The following is a 16445-nucleotide window of genomic DNA, read 5'->3' as shown; positions in this document are numbered from 1 at the left end:
GTTTCTCAAACTAGTAAAAGACAAAAAAAAAAAAAATTTGACTTGTTATCACATTATTCCAAAATATGACCCAGCTAATTAAGTATCAAATTGCCAATCATATACAGTGTATGATTATTTCTATTTTGAAGGAAAAAAACATTTTCCTTTTACTTAGCTAGTGGTCAACTACCTTAATTGGGAAATTTAACACATTACAGCTGTTGCTGGAAATTAGCAAAGGGACAGTTCTGCTTGAGGTTACTCTTGCTGCCTAATTTGTTTGTAATAAAGCCTTTCAACTATCAGTTTTAAGTTGATAGTATCAAGTGTTTGTATTACTACCCTAGCTATAATCTAATAATTGCTTTTTGTTAATAAACTCTGCACAGAAGTGTATCTACATATTAATTATATGCTTGCTCTAGACTTAGCTAGTACCAGATTGTGTTTCTCTCTTTCCAAATCTCCAGGCAGTGACATCACTTTGGTGACTTCAAAATCACCCACGGTGGGAGGATTTATGCCACAGAAATTGACAAATGCTTTAAATCAGAGCTTCTTTTCCAGACAGCAGGTTTCCTAGCACACCAGTGGACATAGCAGGGGGTAGAGTTATGAATGCCAGCTAAAACCTAAAAGCCACTCAGCAGTGGCAGGCGGGGGGTGAGGGGTTGGGGAGTGAGTATAGTGGGGGCCATCTGCCCCAGAGAGGAGGAGAGCTTTATCACTGACATTGTTTAGAATTGCTAGTTTATAAGGATAATAAAGAGCAGACCAACTTTAAGTCTTTAAATTCTCTACAGACCATATTCTTCCATATGGCCTAAGCCCAGGGTAGATCCTTCCCACCTACTGCCACCTCCATTCTAATCCTACTCACGGCCTGGTTACCATGTGTGTAACCTCTAATTTACCTTTCTAAGCCTTAGTTTCCTCATTTGTTTAACAGGGATCATAAAATCTGCTACTTTGCTTACTGTGCAGATTCTAGACAATATAGTGTGCACAGTATTCATTCAGTTAATGGTGGTATGAATAAACCTAAGGTTTCCTCATAGCCTTAAGAGAAGTTGGAACCCCTACAGACCAATAGCATCTTTGTATCCACTGTGCTTTCCAACCTCTGAGCATCTTTAAATGCTGTTCACCTCAACTTGGAGCCACTTCGTCTCCTATTTTCATCTCTCGGAGTTAATCCAATTGCTGCCACCTTCACGAGACTTTCTCTTATTCCCACAGCTGACATAATCTCTCTGTTCTCTAAAATTCTTAGGGACTTCTTGGCAACTCTCTGGATTAGAATCTGAATTTTAACAAGATCCCCAGATATGTACATTAAGTTTTAGGAAGCCTTGTTCTAAATCACTCAAACTTGGCTGTACATTGGAATTACCTGTGGAGTTTTGAAAAAGCCTGATGCCTAGATAGACCCCACTCTCAAGAGATTTTCATTCAATTAGTCTGAGATGCAGCCCGGACATCAGGGCCTTTCAAAACTCCCAGACGATATTAATATGTGGCTAAGTTTGAGAACCACTGGTCCATAAAGTCCCCTTATTCTCCCTTTTGAGGCCTCAGTTCAGTTCAGTTCAGTCGCTCAGTCATGTCCGACTGTTTGCGACCCCATGAATCACAGCATGCCAGGCCTCCCTGTCCATCATCAACTCCCGGAGTTCACTCAAACTCACATCCATCGAGTCGGTGATGCCATCCAGCCATCTCATCCTCTGTCGTCCCCTTCTCCTCCTGCCCCCAATCTCTCCCAGCATCAGAGTCTTTTCCAATGAGTCAACTCTTCACATGAGGTGGCTAAAGTACTGGAGTTTCAGCTTTAACATCATTCCTTCCAAAAAACACCCAGGACTGATCTCCTTTAGAATGGACTGGTTGGATCTCCTTGCAGTCCAAGGGACTCTCAAAAGTCTTCTCCAACACCACAGTTCAAAAGCATGAATTCTTCGGCGCTCAGCTTTCTTCACAGTCCAACTCTCACATCCATACATGACCACTGGAAAAGCCATAGCCTTGACTAGATTACTTTGTTGGAAGAGTAATGTCTCTGCTTTTGAATATGCTATCTAGGTTGGACGTAACTTTCCTTCCAAGGAGTAAGCGTCTTTTAATTTCATGGCTGCAGTCACCATCTTCAGTGATTTTGGAGCCCCCCAAAATAAAGTCTGACACTGTTTCCACTGTTTCCCCATCTATTTGCCATGAAGTGATGGGACCAGATGCCATGATCTTCATTTTCTGAATGTTGAGCTTTAAGCCAACTTTTTCACTCTTTTCTTTCACTTTCATCAAGAGGCTTTTTAGTTCCTCTTCACTTTCTGCCTGCACACTCTCTAATATTAGGGTCATTTCTGTCCACGTATGTTTTTTCACTTCTATCAAACTGTGTCTTTTAAGAGCAGAACTATTTTTTAATTCCATTTTTATAAACTCATCCCTAGGCGTATAATAGGAGTTTGGTAAATGTTTATTGAGTAAACAGTGAATGAATCGCTTTTGTAATCTAGAACAGTTTGTAATCTAAAAATGTTCTATAAATACCGTAAGTGTGACTTTTGTCCTAATTTGAAGACTGGTTGAACATATTCAGGAAATTGCGGAATTATTTCCTCTTTAGTCTAAGACCACATCTCTGAAGAAGGGGAGGCTGGCAGCTAGAATGGGTTTTCTGAGAAAAGCCTCTCTGGGTACCACTACAGCTGACCTCCTCCATCTCCACGTGTTGTTTACAGAGAGCCACAGCTTGAAATCTTAAGACTCTAGAGGGCAATGCAAAATGAGGCCGCCCCTCCCTACACTCTGTGCACGCAATTCAGAACTCTTGGCTGAAAAATGATGATGTTATTGTTTCTTCCTCTCTAGGGTGCCATTTTGATATTTATGGGGATTGTTGTCCTCACTATGAAGGCATCTGTTATTGAAATGTTCCTTGGTAAGTACTTTTATATGTGTATCTGGATACACTTTTAACATTCTCCTAACGTCCAAAGAATCTTGCCAAGAGGTTTAATCCAAGACAGAGCATATAAACAGTTCAGTGTATCTTTTTAGGATAAACATTTTGGAGAGATGTTTAACAGAATGTTAAATGTAGATCACATTCAGGATGTATGTCTATATTTTTTTACATAAAGCAAGTATATATTACAGATATATGTCTACATATTACATATTAAGCATACATACATAAACACATATTTGTGTGTGTGTATATTACTCAGCAACTGGCAAATATTTCACATAAAGCATATTGACAGATTCTGAATTTAGGAAATTTTTTTCTTAATTTCTAAAAAAAAAAAATAATTCTTATCTCTGACGTGACCTTGTTGTTTAGTTGCTGAGTCCGACTTTTTGTGAACCCATGGACTGCTGCATGCCAGGGTTCCCTGTCCTTCACTATCTCCCAGAATGTGCTCAAACTCATGTCCATTGAGTCGGTGATGCCATCCAATCATCATATCCTCTGTCATCCCCTTCTCTTGCCTTCAGTTTTTCCCATCATCAGGGTCTTTTCCCTTATGGCTCAGCTGGTAAAGAAACTGCCTGCAATGTGGGAGACCTGGGTTCGATCCCTGGGTTGGGAAGATCTCCTGGAGAAGGGAAAGGCTACCCACTCCAGTATTCTGGCCTGGAGAATTCCATAAACTCTATAGTCCGTGGTGTCGCAAAGAGTTGGACATGACTGAGCAACTTACACACACACACAGGGTCTTTTTCAATGAGTCGGCTCTTTGCATCAGCTGGCCAAAGCATTGGAGCTTCAGCTTCAGCATTAGTCCTTCCAGTGAATATTCAGGACTGATTTCCTTTAGGATTGACTGGTTTGATCTCCTTGCTGTCCAAGAGACTCTCAAGAGTCTTCTCCAACACCACAGTTCAAAAGCATCAATTCTTCAGTGCTCAGCCTTCTTTATGGTCCAACTCTCACATCCATATATGACTACTGGAAAAACCATAGCTTTGACTATACAGACCTTTGTCAACAAAGTAATGTCTCTGCTTTTTAATTTGCTATCTAGGTGTACCATTGGCAACTCATACTTTTAGAGATGAAATCCTTTAAGCTTATCACCAGAGAACACAATTTGGGGTAGGCCCTTAAGGAGCAGCAGGTAAACCTGCTGAAAGAAAGAAAAGTGATGATGGCTTTGGCACTAAGCCCAAGGGTAATTGTCTATTAATCCTGACCCTATAGGGCTGTGGCCACTCTGTGTCAGGCAGAGTGATCTTATACGTCACTGTGAAGCTATTACCAGGGAAGGGTACAAAGGCCTTTTAGACAGTATTAGTTTGCTGCTGCTGCTAAGTCGCTTCAGTCGCGTCCAACTCTGTGCGACCCCATAGACGGCAGCCCACCAGGCTCCCCCGTCCCTGGGATTCTCCAGGCAAGAACACTGGAGTGGGTTGCCATTTCCTTCTCCAATGCGTGAAAGTAAGAAGTGAAAATGAAGTCGCTCAGTCGTGTCCGACTCTTAGCAACCCCATGGACTGCAGCCTACCAGGCTCCTCCATCCATGGGATTTTCCTGGCAAGAGTACTGGAGTGGGGTGCCATTGCCTTCTCCAATTAGTTTGCTAGAGCTGCCATAACAAAATACCACACACTCGGTGGGCTTAGAACAACGAAATTTTATTCTTTCACAATTATAGAGGCTAAAAGTCCAAAATCAAGGTGTCAGCAGGGCCAATTCCTTTAGAAGGAAATATGTTCTATGCCTCTCTTCCAGCTGCTGGTAGTTTGCTGGCAATCTTTGGCATTCCTTGGCCTCACCCCAATCTATGCCTTCATCTTCACATGGCATTCTCCCTCTGTATATGTCTGTGTCTATATTCAAATTTCCCCTTTTATAACCCCAGTCTATTGGACTAGGAGCCCAGTATGAAGGACTGATGCTAAAGCTGAAACTCCAGTACTTTGGCCACCTCATGTGAAGAGCTGACTCATTGGAAAAGACTCTGATGCTGGGAGGGATTGGGGGCAGGAGAAGAAGGGGACGACAGAGGATGAGATGGCTGGATGGCATCACCGACTCGATGGACGTGACTTTGAGTGAACTCCAGGAGTTGGTGATGGACAGGGAGGCCTGGCGTGCTGCAATTCATGGGGTCACAAAGAGTTGGACACGACTGAGCGACTGAACTGAACTGAACTGATGACCTCACCTTTGGGCTTCCCTCTGACTCAGTGGTAAAGAATCCACCTGCCAATGCTCATGTCAAGGGTTCAATCCCTGCGTTAGGAAGATCCCCTGGAGAAGAAAATAGCAACCCACTCCATTTTCCTCCCTGGAAAATTCCATGGACAGAGGAGACTGGGAGGCTATATATAGTCCATGGGGTCACAAAGAGTCAGACTTGACTGAGCCCACACATGACTTCATCCTTACTCAACTAATTACATCTGCAACCACTCTATTTACAATGAAGGTCATCTTCTGAGGTTGTGGGGGCTAGGACTTCAACATGAAGTCCAACGGGAAGTCCTATGAATTTAGGAAGGAGGGAAGGGACACAATTCAACCCATAATATACTCAGAATGCACAAGGTCTGTGCAGAGGGAGTCTACACAGCAGAACTGAGGGCTGGAGGAGAAAGAGGTGACACAGCTGAAAAGGCAAGGAGATTCCTGGCATGCTGGTAGGAAGCTGGGCTAGGAGGCTAGGGGAATCTTGTTCTGACTCCACCACTAAGCAAGGAATATTCATGTTAAGAGCACAGGGTCCTTCGTTCCCACTTTGCCCTTCTGAGAGGCTGTCTCTGTCTACTAACCTATAGGTTAGTAGAGGTGGACACGGTGGGATAGAGGTGGGGCAGGAGGTCAGGAATAGGAAGGACTCAGCCACAGTAAAACAAACAGAACAAAACACAGAAACCCTGAGTCCAGTTCCTGTTTGCCATGTCCCCCACATTGTGGAACCGAGAAGAACTTGACTGTCCTTCTTTGACCTGCCCCTCTCAACCTGCAAAATCCATTTCCCTTACTTTTGGCTCATCCCAAAAGTAAGAAATCAAAGTAGAAGAAGGAGATTCCTATTACAAAGTTCTTTCTCTATGTCCATATATGTCCCCCTCCCTGACATCTCTTTATGCATCTGCTTGTCACTATCCCAGGACTATTTCTCTCAAGTTCCCCATAACCCTCTTCAGCACTGTGACAGCCTCCCTGACCCACATCCCTATCCAACTCATTCTCCACAACACACCCCGATTAATCTCCCTAAAGCCCATATCTGATTCCACTCTCCTGATTTAACACTCAATGTTTTCCTTTTGTCTTTACAGTGGGAGCCCAGGCCTCTTAAAGCACTTTGCTTGCTGATGAGGCCTCTCTGATATGGCTCTTTCCATCCTTTCCTGCTCTCCTCTTAATCACAGAGCCCAATCCTGGCTTCCAGGGACGTGGAAAGTGCTGATCCTCTCATTCCCCTGAAAGTCAAGTCATTTACTTCCCGGACTTTGACTATGTGGTTCTGTTTCCTAGAATATTTTTCCTCTCACCCCCACACATCCCAACAGTCCTCCAGGAAGCTTCCTCTGCCCTCTAACTGATCAGATCATCTTCCTGTGAGCTTCCCTGGAGCCCTGTATTGATTATAACCTTGTAATATTGTATTCATCTCAGGAGTCTGCTACCCCAACACTGTGCATCACAAGCGCAGGAGCTGTGTCTTGCTCATTGTTGCATTTTAAGTCCTCAGCACATCTTACAGCCACTCAAAAAACATGGCCAAATAAAGTATTCTCTCAGGGATGTTGGATATTTCAGGTTTCAAAGTCTGAGTCTGATTCTTCACACCACAATTCCTCTGTGTGTTTTTTCCCCCACACTGAGTGATTCCTCAACACCAGCTGGGTGTCCTACAACTCACTTCAATTCTGACACCATCTACCTGGAGATAGCATCAGATTCCACAGGTAAAGGCTCAGTCTCACACACACACACATTCCAGATGCCAACTGCAAGTTGGGTTGTCATTTGCTCTTCTGACAGATTGGCCACAAATCAGAGGTTCCCGTGACCCTCTCCTTGGATTTGATTAATTTTCTGGAGCAGCTCACAGACCTCAGGAAACGTTTATTCACTAGATTACCAATTTATTACAAAGGATATTAAAGGATACATATCAACAGCCAGATAAAAGAGACACATAGGGCAAGGTAATGAAAAAAGGAGCTTCTGTCCCCATGGAATTTGGGCCCAGCACAGGGGCACACGGGAGAACTCTGGTTTGTCAACATGGAAGCCCTTTGAAACCCTCTTCTGGGGTTTTCATGGAGGCTTCATTACACAGACATGATTGATTAACTCACTGGCCATTGGTGATTGATTCAACCTCCAGCCCCTCTTTCCTCCTGGGAAATCAGGAGATGGGAATAAATTCCAACCCTCTATTCTGGGTTGGTTCCCCTGGCAACCAGCTCTGTCATCTTCAGGGATTTTCAAAAGCCAGCTCATTAACATAAACAGTTGTAACTGAAAGGGGCTTGTTACGAGTAACAAGACATCCATTTCACCTTTATGACTCTGATTTCAGGAACTGAGGACAAGAAATCAAATATTATAACAAAAGATGCTCTTATCACTGAGGATATTCCAGGGGTTTAGGGAGCTGTTAGCCAGGAACTTGGCCAAAAGGCCAAAATGTATATTTATCATAAATCACCATATCACACAGAACCAGCCAGTGATCCCCCCAAAGCCCTCTAAATTAATGTCAATTAAGTGTTTAATCAATACATATCAGAGCTAGCCTGGTCGCTCTAAATATGTGTAAATTTATGACGTAGCAGAGTTTTATGCTGCCCACTGTCATTGGAGCAGCACATAAATCAACAGCTGCACTTATGGGGAGAAAGGAGCCTAAAAAGTCTAAGGCTGCACCAGAAACATGCATTCTGGCTCCAACTTCTGTCCCCACCCCCTCAAAAACAGCAGATTTAGCCAAGATATCAACCTTGACTTTGGCTTCTTTTCTATAAAATAAAAAGATGACCTCCAAAGCTCCTCCCAGCTTCAATATTCAGTGATCTGAAGTATAATTTATTGACTTATGTGATTATAGAGAATAAGTTGTCCTGTTTCTGCCATGGAACTCTGATGTATTTGATGGTAGGTGTTTCATTGAATATGCAACTCCAAATCGAAGCATAGGGGTAATTGGAGCTGATTTAAAATGACCTGCATTATGAATCAGCTTTTAGGAAGGTACTGTGAACACTGTTAAAGAGCACCAGAGCTGGACAGTATTTAAAGCAGTAAAAACAGATGCTAATCAGAAACCACTGCGAGAGGGGAAAGGAGAGGCCAGTGTTATACTGGGCTCAACTCCGAACACAACAAGAAAAAATGGGGATTTATAGCCAAGGCGCAGGTTGCAGAGGTCAGGGAATGGAAAAGACTGAGAGGATAGCAAGGGAATAGGGAGATTCTTGCAAAACTGACTAGACAGTATTCTTGCTAAAGGCAGACCAGAATGATCAGATATCAAGAGCGCAAGATTCTCTCTAAACAAGATTCTTGCTAAAACCACATGGTGGCGGCCCTACAAGGACAGACGCACAAGCCCAAGGTCAAAGCCTTGTTGAGAAGAGGGCTTAGAGGAACCTGACTAAAGTTGGTCAAGGAAAGAGTCCTTGTTAACACCACCTGAGTTAGTATCCTGAGTGGCACTAAGGGATCGAACAGGAAGTTGATGGGCTAGAATGAGGCATTCTTATAAAAGTTCTAGACACATATTAAGCATTCAGTAAGTATTTACTAATTTGATCACTGGCTAGATGTTCTGGCACTTCATGTCTTTTCTTGAATGTAAATGGATTCTCATTATAATTTATTACCAACAGGAAAAGTGGAACACAAGGGACTATTAACCATGCCAATGATTTTAGAAAGCGTTTTTCATTGTTACATCAATATGGTATCAATATGAACAAATTAAAGAACAATTGTCTTTTTCTAACAAGAAAAGAAACATTCTATAAAAAATATAGAATATATATGTGTGTGTGTGTATGTATTTACAAGAAATATACTTTGAAATGGGAAAAACACAGAAAATACAAAATAGGAATTATAATTCCGCCATTATTAAAATTTTGGGATTTTTTGTTCCAGGTATTTCTCTCTGTATATGTTTTAATTTTGTCAGAGTCAAGATTACGATTAGAGCTTTCCAGGTCGTTTAATCTTCTGCTGCGCATCATTCGTAATCAATGCTTTGTTTGTTGTTGTGGTCGCTAAGTCATGTCAGACTCTTTGTGACCCCATGGACTGTATGGTTAATAGTCCCTTGTGTTCCACTTTTCCTGTTGGTAATAAATTATAATGAGAATCCATATACATTCAAGGAAAGACATGAAGTGCCAGAACATCTAGCCAGTGATCAAATTAGTAAATACTTACTGAATGCTTAATATGTGTCTAGAACTTTTATAAGAATGCCTCATTCTAGCCCATCAACTGTATGGAGTCCATGGAGCCCACCAGGCTCCTCTGCCCATGGGATTTCCCAGGCAAGAATACTGAAGCGGGTTGCTATTTCCATCTCCAGGGAAACTTCCCAACTCAGAGATCAAACCGCTTCTCCTACGTGGCAGGCGGAATCTTTACCATTGAACCACCTGTGAAGCCCTAATAAAAGGTTAGGATTCCCCTATTGTTGGGACATGTTCAACCTTTCATTACTTCCAGATTGCTATTAGAAATAATGCTCTGGTACCTCCTTGGTGGTCCAGACTCAGTGTTTCCACTGTAGGAGGCGCAGGTTCTATCCCTGGTAGGAGAACTAAGATCCTGCATGCAGTGCTGTGCAGTTGAGGAAAAAAAAGATAGAAAGGAAAAGAAATAATGCTGTAATGAATATCTTTTACATAAATCTAAATCTTTGTCATATTTTTGATTCAGTTCAGTTCAGTTGCTCAGTTGTGTCCGACTCTGTGCCACCCCATGGACTGCAGCGCCCCAGGCCTCCCTGTTCATCACCAACTCCCAGAGTTCATTCAAACTCATGTTCATCGAGTCGGTGATGCCATCCAACCATGTCATCCTCTGTCGTCCCTTTCTCCTCCCGCCTTTAATCTTTCCTAGCATCAGGGTCTTTTCCAATGAGTCAGCTCTTCGCATTAGGTGGCCAAAGTATTGGAGTTTCAGCTTCAACATCAGTCCTTCCAATGAATATTCAGGATTGATTTCCTTTAGGATGGACTAGTTGGATCCTAGTTAGATATTTCTGATAATAACTTGGGATATATTACTAAGTATATATTTTCTAGGACAAAGAATAGAAATGCTTTTTAAGGCTACTGAAATGTATTGCCCATGGCTTTCCAGAATGACTCTACCTGCTCAGAATTTACTAACCATGTACTGGACTGCCTTAATCCCAAATTCATGCCAGGAATAACTATAATCCTGAGTTCAATATTCAGTACACAATAGAGGAAAAAATAATGTCATTTTGCTTTAGCTTGCATTTTTTTAATCATTAATGATATTTAACATTGTTTCAAGCTAACTCATTTGTATTTTCTCTATAAATTATCTGGATGGTAATGTATTTAAACTGTTGAAGTTTTAAGCAATTGCACCTCAGCCATTTTAACCATCCTGATGGCCACATTAGAGAAAAAGAGAAGTAGAGGAAATTTTTTATTTGAAAAAATAATTTTAATATTTACTTTGTTTTGAAATGTCAAGCATGACTAGTGAAAGGTGAGAACTTTTCATGTTAGTCAAAATTGGAACACTGAATTCTTTAAAACTGAGAAGTATTGTTGCAGAGTTGGTAAATCATGATTGCCCTGGAACTTCAGACTCTAGACTTGATCTCCTCAAAGCCTCTAGATTCTAATGGCCTCAGTGGCCAGATAACTAACTACTCCCATGCAAGTACTTTCAGACCTGTGTTCTGCTTTGACTTTGAAGTGAGCATCAGTCATCCATCTCTGTGCTCTGTCTCTTCCTACAAACAGGAATACAAAACAGATTTTCCTCTCACCCCAATTCTAAGGCAATAGCATTCCATTGCAATTCCAAGGTACCACGAAGGGCCCTAATGACGAGGAATGAAGATTTGCTTCAGGGCACAAGCACTTTTGCGGCCTTACTGACCAGCCCTCCCCTTGAGGAGTGGTTTCTGGGCAGCTTTAATTAACAAGCATCTAAGCTGAGGGGAGGGCCTCTGTCTGCCACTGCAAATAATGACTTTATTAACCACTGCTGTAAAAGTGAACCCAGCTCTGCATGTTTTAAGCCTGGAGGGTCTTGGGTGAGCAAAAGCGAGTGATGGGGTGGTCTTACTGAAATATTTATAGTCCTAATGATACTGAGACTTATAAACCACTCGCCACAGGCACACAGCCCCAGAAGGACAGAACTTGGTTTTCCACCAAGAACTGATAACCAAACTTATTACTATTTAGCTCTTTCTACTTAACTTGCATCATTTTTTCTATATATTTATTATCCTTTTTTTTTTAATTCTAGCTATTTATTTTTGTGTATAAAATGAAGATGCGGTCTTTGGATAGAGTTAAATGACACAGAGACTACTATAAAAATCAGACTTCCAGGACACTCACACCCACCCAAACCCCAGAAGTAAATAACACCTAAAAAATGTCTGCCTTCATTCTGCTTGGCTAGATTTTTGGTTTTCACTCAGTTCTCTTTTATGGTTCTGTTCTTGGAGGACATGGTATGTCAACTGTCCAGGCCTCAACGAGTGCTAAGCAGTCAGAACTGGGGATAATTCAGGAGGTACATTACTGGCACAGCCCAGCTAGAGAATCATAAGATATATAAAAATTTTTCTTAATCAACACTTGGTGACATTGCCACTTTTTTCTTCAAAGACAGTTGCCAATTAAAGAATTCCTAAGTCCTGATTTATGCCTCAATCAAGCATCTATGCTCTGTTAAATAAACATTTTAAAAGGCACAGAAAGTAGGAAGTAAAATGCCTGTTTTAATTATTCTACTGCCTCATGTTCACCTCCAGAATCCCAACTGCATCCAGAAAATGGGTTTCTCAAAAGAGTGGCTAAAATGGAAGTAAGTTACAGCAGTACCATCTTTGGGTAGGTAAGGTAGAAGAATTCCTGGAGAGGAAGGAAAAAGAATAGAGACTGAGCAGCCTTTTGAAAGGAAAAATGTGCTTTTCTGTTTACCAGTACAATTAGTGTAGGTACAGAGGAATGAGAATTTTCAGAGATTATTAATAAAAAATTGCTCTGAGAAATTTTCACAATATATGTCAAAAATTTAAGTGGGCATATCTTTCAGACAAGAAATTGTATTTGGAATGTTATTTTAAGGAAATAATAAGAAATCCATGCAAAGAGGAAGCTATTTATATTAAATAAGGAGTTGGCTCAATTATGATACATCCGTGCACTGCAATATTTTGCAGGCAGTTAAGATTATTATGGGAGGAACGTTGAATGACCGGGAAAAAAAAAGGTCTCTACATATCTTTAAGTAGAAAGATTGGGTTGGCCAAAAAGTTCGTGTGGATTTTTCCATAAGATGGTATCAAGAATGCCAATGAACTCTTTAGCCAAACCAATACGTTTATGACACCTTGTAAACAGTATAAGGATCATCAAAAGTTTGTTTAAAAGCACCCACATGAATACACACACACAGAAAAGCCTGAAAATGTTACACTTTTGCTTTCCTCTATATTTTCTGTAGTACTGTTTTTGTGCGTTTTTTATACTCTTCTACCAGCAATATCTATTATTTCGGTAATAAGGAAAAAACGGTCTATGTTATATTTTAAAAACACAAGGCTTAAAGGAAACAGCGTGGAACAGAAGAAAGAGCACAGGAAGGGCCTGGGCGCCCATCTCGCCTCTGTCATGCATTCCTGGGTCCCAGCAGAGCAGTGGGCTTCTCTAGACCTGTGTTCCTGTCTTTGAAAAGTAAAGATGGTGGAGTTGGTGTGGTGAAATTTAGAGACAGCAAAACAAAGGACAGATAGCCAAGAGATATTTTTGAAAGGCCCTTTCAGCAGAGGCTAAGAAAAGCACAAATGATACATCTTATTTCCTCAACCATAAAATAAGGGGAAATTAGTTTTACTAATGAGAATACTTCAACATGTGATTGAAGCAAGTATAAAGGTCAAAAGAGAGGAAGTATCTAGTGAAATAATACTGATCAGATTTTTTTGCATTTTCTTCATGTAGTTTTGCTGGTGACCGGAATACAATCTAATCAAGAAATGATGAAGAAAATGAAAAGGCCCAAATTCAGTAAGTAAAGCTGCAATTCCTCACTAGTACAAGACTTGTGTCTTCCATGTGGAAGACTGTCACACTTGTCTCAGTTAATTTGGAAAGTTTAGGGTTTTTTTTGTTTGTTTGTTTTGGGGTTGAGTTTTATTTTCTTATCCCAATTACTTTGCACTCAGACTAATTATGATTCTTAGTACCCTTTTGACTGTAGCCCACCAGGCTCCTCTGTCCATTGGATTTTTCGGGCAAGAATACTGGAGTGGGTTGTCATTTCCTTCTCCAGAGGTTCTTCCTGATCCAGGGATTGAACCGATGTCTCCTGTGTCTCCTGCATTAGCAGGTGAATTCTTTACCCACTGAGCCATCAGAGAAGTCCATTATTTGTTGTATTTTATTCCAAAAAGCATTTGAAATACAAGTTCTTATTTTAGGGTAGATATGTTTCACTATATTAGAAAAATTCAAAATGTATATACAAAGCCAGACAACACTGTGTCTCTATGACTAATCTGAAGTAGGCATTTTTCTGCCATGGAAATGCTGTCTCAATTCCCCACACCAGAAAATTCAGTCTGGCTAATGCAAAAATCCAGCAAAGCTGCCCACCTTCCAGCATGCCCTGGGATCAGTGGATAATCTCACAAAAAAATTCACACCCCATCAGTGATAAGAGAAATAATTAATTTCATTTTTGGCTTCTAGTTAAGATTAGACAACAGAAAATCCAAAATAACCATAGATTAAATAAGACTGAAGTTCCTTTCTCTCTCCTATAAACATAGTCTAGGCTTTTATGGAAGTTTCACAATCTTCGGGGACCCACACTCCTTCTATTTTGCTGTTCTGCTTTTCCCAGCATGGCTCTCAACTCACTGTCCAAAATAGCTACCTCAGCTCCATCCAGCATGTCCACATTCCAGTCAGTAGGAAGGGATGAAGAAGGTGACATATTTACTCCCTTTAAAGATAAGTCCAGGAAGTCAAATACACCACTTCGACTTAAATACCATTGACCAGCATTCAGGGAGAATAGAAAGGTCTTGATTTCAAGAATCTACATGCCTCCTAAATGCAAGGTGTTCTATTATTAGGAAAGGAAAGAAAATAGATGTGGGGTGGGGGGAACTAGCAGAATGGGACAGAAATGGGAAATCTCACACTCAAATATTCTGAGCACACTGAACTACCTGGATGTGAATTTGTAGACTCGATGGAGGCTTGGATTAAGGTATATTTAAGAAGGCCCATAAAAGAAAGACTTGAGGTACATTCAGTGTTCTGTGCTCTCTACAACAGAAACTTCTGTTTAGGCATTAGATTTAGGTGCCTTGAAATCAGCAACATTAAAATTCTGAAATAGAAGAAGAGATGTTTCACGCAGCATTTTTTTTTTTTCTGTTCCTTTAAGCCGTTTGTGCATGACTTCCTGTTGAAATGAGACCAAAAGGGCAGCCATCCACAGCCTCCTAGCCTGAAATACTAAAAAGGAATTAGTTGTTTATTTATTCCTGTCAAGGCTGGGAGCCAAGAGAATTGGCCCAGGGGCAGATGTGTGTTCAAAACAGTGATTGGGTTAATATGGAAACAAATGCACACCCAAGTATGAATTCCTTTGGATTGTTTCCAGTATCTTCATTGACTCATATACAAAAATCATGAAAGATTCCATGATTACCATGACAACAGTTTTCAGTGACTATGGAAGTCTGTGCTAAACGACCCAAGGGGAAACCTCTTAGAGAGATCTCAAATGGATTGAATTTCTGATATGCTGAATTCTAACCTTATTCACAAAATCTCCCTAGTGAGACAGCATTTTTGAGTCAATATATGCATGAAGTTTTTTCTCTAATTAGAAACTCTGTCACAGTCATTAAAAAGGGGGAAGATAGATACAAGGAAAGTAATAGGATATTCCCAAAGTATGGTGATATCTGATTCTTTACTTCAGGAGTATTTCCAAATTGTAGTCTACAGCTTGAGCCCAAAGTAATTTTCATTTTTTCTATTCAACGTTGTTAATCTGCCACTGGGGCAGGTGACTGATAGCAAGGGAGGCACATCATTCATTCATTTGACAAGTACTGATTTGGTGCCAGGTACTGTTAAACACTCAGATACAACAGTGATTGAGACTCAGACTTTGCCCTCACAGAGCTCAAAATCTAGAGAGGAAGAAAGGCAAGTCACCAGGCAACTATGATGTCTTATATATATGCTAGGCCTTGGGAGCTAAAGGTACTCCAAGAATATAGAGAAAAAAGTTATGTATCTGGGAGGGTTTCCTGGAGGAAGTGACACGCCAACACTGATATCTGAAGGCCAAATAGGGATTGATCAGGCAAACATGAAGAGAAAGAGTGTTAGAAAGGAAAAAAAGCATCTCCAAGGCCTAAAGAACAGAAGGAGCTAAAAAATCAGTTTAGTATCACCGAAGTTTAGAGCGGGAGGCAGATGTGTTGAGATGAGAGATGGAGGGGTAAGCAGGCACCAGATCACAAAGAGCTTTGTTACTGTATTCAGCAATTTGCAGTTCATCATGAGGGCAATGGGGAGCATTTCAGTGCAGGTTATTTAGGCTCAATTAGCAGAAATCCAGGAGAAGGCAATGGCACCCCACTCCAGTACTCTTGCCTGGAAAATCCCATGGACGGAGGAGCCTCGTGGACTGCAGTCCATGCGGTCGCTGAGGGTCAGGCATGACTGAGCGACTTCACTTTCACTTTTCACTTTCATGCATTGGAGAAGGAAATGGCAACCCACTCCAGTGTTCTTGCCTGGAGAATCCCAAGGACGGGGGAGCCTGGTGGGCTGCCGTCTATGGGGCCGCACAGAGTTGGACACGACTGAAGCTACTTAGCAGCAGCAGCAGCAGCAGAAATCCAAGGGCAATTTACGCAAGAAAAAAAAGGAGATTTGGGCAGGACAGGAAGTATCTTGCAGAACCCAAGGCTGGAAGGGCAGATGGAACTCACTGGGACTGTACCCCAGGCAGAAAGACCCCAAGAATTGGTGCCGCTACTCCTCTCTATATATCTGCCTCACTGCCCAAGCCCCCACCCGCCCAGCCCACCCCCCGCCAACTCTGCTTCATGCAGACCATGGCTCTCAGTCCTGATTTCAAATCCCTGAGAGAGAAACTCTAACTGCAGCAGCATAGGCTGGGAGGATGGTTTTCAAAGAAGAGTAGAATGATTAGGGTTGTGTTA

General features: G+C 41.4%; 1 protein-coding gene across 2 annotated transcripts in view; it reads left to right on the top strand.

Moving 5' to 3' along the window:
* The window catches only part of VIT (vitrin), a 125627-nt gene that overhangs the window by 24701 nt on the left and 84481 nt on the right, over positions 1-16445 (top strand). For both annotated transcript variants that reach the window (XM_010838615.1, XM_010838614.1), the window contains exons 2-3: positions 2857-2926; positions 13189-13254. In XM_010838615.1, the coding sequence (XP_010836917.1) occupies positions 2875-2926; positions 13189-13254 (118 nt within the window). In that variant the 5' untranslated portion in view covers positions 2857-2874. The remainder of the gene's footprint in view (positions 1-2856; positions 2927-13188; positions 13255-16445) is intronic.

The sequence above is a fragment of the Bison bison genome, unplaced genomic scaffold (genome assembly GCF_000754665.1).
Source record: "Bison bison bison isolate TAMUID 2011002044 unplaced genomic scaffold, Bison_UMD1.0 scf7180017864100, whole genome shotgun sequence".
Lineage (NCBI taxonomy): Eukaryota > Metazoa > Chordata > Mammalia > Artiodactyla > Bovidae > Bison > Bison bison.
Note: the sequence above shows the minus strand (reverse complement) of the source record. Positions and strands in the feature narration are given on the sequence as shown.